This window comes from Myotis brandtii, unplaced genomic scaffold (assembly GCF_000412655.1).
Source record: "Myotis brandtii unplaced genomic scaffold, ASM41265v1 scaffold976, whole genome shotgun sequence".
In the NCBI taxonomy this organism is placed as follows: Eukaryota; Metazoa; Chordata; class Mammalia; order Chiroptera; family Vespertilionidae; genus Myotis; species Myotis brandtii.
In genome coordinates, this window is record NW_005372055.1 from 280,819 (window position 1) to 286,474 (window position 5,656).

Consider the following 5,656-nt stretch of genomic DNA (forward strand, 5'->3'; position numbering starts at 1 on the left):
AATTATATATGTGTTTTCCGATGGTCTTAGGTGACCCCTGTGAAAGGGTCATTCGACCCCCAAAGGGGTCGCGACCCACAGGTTGAGAACCGCTGCCTTGGAGTATGTCTGATTGATGGCTTAGGCCCACTCCCCACAGGGCCTAAGCTGGCAGTTGGACATCCTTAGTGCTGCCATGGAGGCAGGAGAGGCTTCCGCCACCACTACTGTGCTCATCAGCCATGAGCTCAACTTCTCGCTGAGTGGCACTCCCCCTGAGGGAACACACTGACCACCTGGGGGCAACTCCTGTGTTGAGTGTCCCCGGGTGGTCAGTGCGCGTCATAGCAACCAGTTCTCTGTCGTTCGGCCGATTTGCATATTTCTAGTAGCCTTTTATTATATAGGATAGCTCTGAAACTTGGCAGTGATGCCTGGCAAGTGTACACTTAGGAAATAGATTTTGCATAAATGTAAGAGGCTCAAAACATCACCTGGGACCACCTATAAGTAGTTCTTATGGAGTGGCCCTACCACCATGGGTCCAAAAGAATAGACAATTTTTTTCTAAGGCATGAAACATCCATTTAATGCCCACAAGAGAGTAAGCTACACCTGATTTAGTCATTTTGTACAACAGAGCAGTCATATTGTAAATACCCACCTGAGGAGAGGGAGGCCCTGGACACTGCTATGGAAGGTGTGCCAGAAGTGTTTGTGCAATGATTCTTTGTGAAGTCCTCTGAGGTGCCTTCAATGGCAGCCAAATCCAAAGAATTTTCAAAACCATGTTCCTTCTCACAAAGTAAACATTAACAGAAAAAACATTATACTGACAATAATTTACTTTAAAATCCTTCCACAGAAATACACTTCAGTAAAGCCACATTTAAGTATGTATTCTTTAGGAGATAGTTGATATTTGGAGAACCCTCATCAGGAGTCCATATAACTCTAAAACTTATTAATAATTGCTCTCTAGTTAATGCTAATGAAGGCTTTGGAAATAATTTTTCATTTACAAGATCTGGGAGCATTCTACTATATGGTTAGTAAATGATACAGATACTTCCAACTTACATAAATTATGTATAAGAATCTGGCAACCTTCATACCCTCAGAGTAGGCTTAAAACTATGGCCCTATGCTTGTCCCCCTTTCAACATCCTTTCTCCTCAACCACCCCTTACCTACTCCACATCCAATTAACAGAAGACCATGCCACCTTTTCCATTTAGCAGGCTAGATGATCAGAATCTGGTTGGTTACATTGTTATTGAAATGGAACTTTCATGCAAGGGGCTTATCAAAGTTCATAAAAGGATAAAGAATGGGTACTTCCCTAATTTAGAGGAATCGGTGATTTTTGGGTACTGTCTTGCTAATAAATGCTTGTGTAAATTGCAGAATTCAGTCTGAGACTTGCTTTCATTGTAACATATAATAAAAGAAAACTCTGTCCCAAATTTCCCTGGGCCCATAGGGGCTTGGCTGTTACATCACTCCAACATTGCTTGAGCATTAAAAAACTAATTTTGAACTTTTTAGTAACTGAGTCGAGTTTAAATGTCCATGGAAATGATACTCCAATGTGATAATGATCAAATATAAAAGAAACTTTTAAATTCATTTTTCCATAACAATAAAAAATGCTTTTAAAAATTCTACAGGAAGGAATTTCCTCCTTGTTGCCCATACACTGAGGGACATTTTGATGAACTCACTCCAGAGAGATGTGGCTCTCATTTGCTTAGCATGCTAATCACTGCAGCTTCAATATAGACTGTTTTTGGTCTTTGATTATTTTCTAATACATACTCCCTATAGTAGGAAGGATATAGCTCATAATTGCTTGCTGTATACCACCTAGATTTATCATAAGACTGTCACAGCGGTCAAACAGATAAATTAGTTTAGGTCAGTTTTCACCAACTCCTCAAAATATTGTTCATACATTGAGTCCCCCAACAAAGTAAGACCAACTTCCTTAGAGGCAACTATGTTGACAGGAAATTTTCCAATTGGCACTCTGGGAGGATAATTACTATTGAACACTAATTTTCCAATTAATATTGTACAGTCATTAACATGCAATACATACCCTAGAGATTCAGACTGTGAAACCTAAAGTTGACAAGTTACATTATAGCAGAGGTCAGGTTAGAGACTTTGATGTTCTAAGAGTTTTTCATTTTAAAAACTTACTTCTCACATGCTAAAGAAGAAAAGAATATTAAAACAAAGAGATGCTGAGAAATGGGACTAATTTGGGAGAAGTTATATTGATTATCATCTCATTCTGTATACTTCTTCCGTTCATCATGAAAGAGAAGTGTGCTTCTTAAAGTACTGTTCTGTCTTATGTTTATTCAACAGAAAATATTTCTTTTTGTGTCTCATATAAAAGACTAGCTAGATCAGCTAGAATGCAAAAGTTAGATCAACACAGGCTATTGCCTAAATATATGTACATATACTCAACTCAGTTCTAGGGAACTTATGTTGGGGAAATCTAAATGTTGTTTAATAAAAAAAATTCATATAGAGGCTGTCAATTTTTAGGGTATTAGCACATGACAAGGGTGACATTTTCCCCTCAAAAATGGTACTTAGGAAGATAATCCTTGTTTTGAGAACAAACTTGACTAGCTTACTGATCATTAAACTCATAGTCTTCTGCTACCCAATGATACAGCTGCCCAGCTATTAAATTTTTTAAGACTTCTGTATCAGTTATAAGTAGCACCCCTCCCAGTCTATTCCCTTCCCTGTGCTTTCCCTCCTCCATAACCCTAGTTTTTCCCATAATGCAGGTAATGTGTGGCATATAAGAGCCCCCAAGATATTTCCCTAAACTTGTGCCAGTATTTGCTCTGATTGTTCAGTTTCCCTGCAATACCAGTTCCTAAATACTTTGAGGATCATTCCTTGTTAGGTGACCAAAGAAATGAATATAATTATCAAATAGCCATGAATTTTTCTGGCTATTGAATAGTACTGCTTGCTGATCTTAATATAAATATTTAAGAAATTTCAAATATGGCATCTCTATTATCAGCAAGTATAATTTAGACTACAAGTGTTTAAATATATCTATTGTTATTAAATCTGTCTGAATGCCTTTTGACTATTCCTTCTAAAAAATCTGTAGAATCTGATTACTCACAACCTCCACTTTTATCTTTCTTTCCTGAAGCCCAGTCTCTGCCATGGCATTTTGGCTTCTACTCTTATTCCCCTACAGCTGCTTCTTAACACAGCTCCCAGATCCTGCATAAAAGAAGCCATATCATGTCACTCCTCTGCTCAAACAATCTAATTATCCCTATATTATCCAGAGTAAATGCCAAAGTACATACTGTGATCTGCAAGGTTCCATCTGTCCCTATTACTTCTCTGAACTCATTTCTTAATACTCCTCCCTTCATTCACCAGCAATAGCCACACAGGCTGTCTTACTCTTCCTTGTACATATCATTCATGCATACACCTCAGAATCTATGCACCGGTTGTTCCTTCAGGGGCATTAAACATATTTTAGATATTGGATGAGCAAAGCCACTGATTTTTCAAGGAGGTCACCCATAAGTAATTGGAACAGCCATCCAGTAATGTACCTGCTGAATATAAGTGGTGTTCTTTCCTGGAGGAATTATTTACCTCAGACTCCTACATGGCTAATTCGTTCAGATCTTTCAAGTATTTATGTGACCAGGACTGGCATATAGCAGGCCCTCATTAAATATTGGCTGTCTAAAAAAACTATAGTTTTTATATAAAGTTTGTATATATATGGTTTTCTGCTTAATCCAAAAAATCTAGTGTTGCTCATTCATTCAAAAGAGCAGCTTCCATATACATAGATATGTTATACACACATATATTATGCAATTTAAACTTTCATTATGTATTGACCCCTTATTTTAACAGATGTATAGAAAAGAAAACTAGAAAATAATTTCAAGATTCTACTTTTCCTGATTTAAATCAGTTTGGAAAAATTTTAGTGCATTCAACATCTTGAGAAGTAGCATGGAGGATCAAAATCAAAGATTTCTAAAATTATTTATATGTTGTTTAAACCATATAGCCATTTAAACCCTCATCACACAAATTCCACCTCTAAACCTGTTCCTTCTCTTTCCTTCTACTGCAGGCTTCCTGCTGGGAGCTAAGGATGCAAGAGGTTCAGTCCTGATAAAGAAGCTTCTACCATTAATCATTGTAAACAACATGCACTGAGATACAGAGAGTTGAGACCCAGTAATGTCATGGTGGTGAGGTCAACTCCCAGAAAACTGATGTCCCTTCACATTTGTGTACTTACTCTACTGATGACTGGGGTAATGCTGCATGGGCTTGGGGCTGGTGACCTGTGAGTGACTGGGGTCATACCACTGCTCTGGCTGCTCTTCAGGGTCCCAGGACCAACTTCCTCGTCATTAAGATCTGATGAACCAGTGCTTCTTCTAAATGAGAACAAACATTCTGAATTAACATGGAAACAGAGTAGCAGCCAAAGACAAAGTCGGGGAAAAGCTTATAAAAAAATAATGATGACATAAGGTACCACATGAAATACACCAGAGCCATATCATCAACTATCATGGCACCTTCTTCCTCAAAGACCTTTAGGGGATCACTAGGTTAAACCCTCTTTATCTGACTCTGGAGTTTTTGTCATTGAGTTTCATCCTACCTTTCCAACTATATCTTCCACTGCTCATCAGCATTCTTTCAGCCAGTCTAGGTTCCTTACTATCTTGTCAACTCACCATGCTCATGATCATGCTTCCACCTCTAAGGCTTTTGCTCATGTTCTCCTGATGGAAAATGCCCTATTTGTCCCTCTCCATTCATACAAATCTTCCCCATTCTTCAAGGCTCATATGAAGTCCAGCCTCCCCCACCAGACCTTTCCTGTCAGTCATAGGCCTTGTGACTTACAGTCTTTGCCAAACTATATAGCACTTGACTACACAATACCTTGCCTGGCCTTCTAATTGTTCCACATATATAGGCCTGGGTGCCTCTTTCAACTGTGAGTGCCTTGGGACAGAATTAATGATGTATTTACCATAATACCTCTAGCACCTTCATAATGCCTCAGTACATATTTAATAAAAGATTGGAAATTATGTTTTTTTTTCTGTATTTGATTACTGACTCATGGTGCACATTTAATAAATATGGTATGAAAATAATGACATTCTGTAAATAAGCTTGACTCAATTTCATGTTTGTTAAAAGTTATTCCATTCCACTCAATAATGATTAATAAAAAAAAGTTACAGCCCTTAAGGTGATCACAGATTTTCACATTAAACTAGAGGCCCAGTGCACAAAAATTTGTGCAAAGTTACAGCTAAGGTGATCACAGATTTTCACATTAAACTAGAGGCCCAGTGCACAAAAATTTGTGCACTTGCGGGGGGTCCATCAGCCTCCTGTGCGCCCATTCACAGTCCAGGACCCCTTGGGGGATGTCCACCTGTTGACTTAGGCTCACTCCCCGGGGGATCAGGCCTAAGCTTGCAGTCAGACATCCTTCTGGCAGCCAGGGAGCCCTCAGGGGATGTCCGACTTAAAGGCTTAGGCCCCCAAGGGATCGGGTTTAAACCGTTAGTTGGACATTCTTAGTGCTGCCACAGAGGTGGGAGAGGCTCCTGCCACCACC

The 5,656-nt window shown here is 39.0% G+C and overlaps 1 protein-coding gene across 1 annotated transcript in view; it reads right to left on the bottom strand.

The window, feature by feature from the left end:
• The window catches only part of SYTL5 (synaptotagmin-like 5), a 250,237-nt gene that overhangs the window by 132,332 nt on the left and 112,249 nt on the right, over window positions 1-5,656 (bottom strand). Inside the window, exons 5-6 of the mRNA XM_014533436.1 lie at window positions 4,307-4,448; window positions 644-773 (exon numbers count right to left, since the gene is read on the bottom strand). Coding sequence (XP_014388922.1) covers window positions 644-773; window positions 4,307-4,448 — 272 coding nt within the window. The remainder of the gene's footprint in view (window positions 1-643; window positions 774-4,306; window positions 4,449-5,656) is intronic.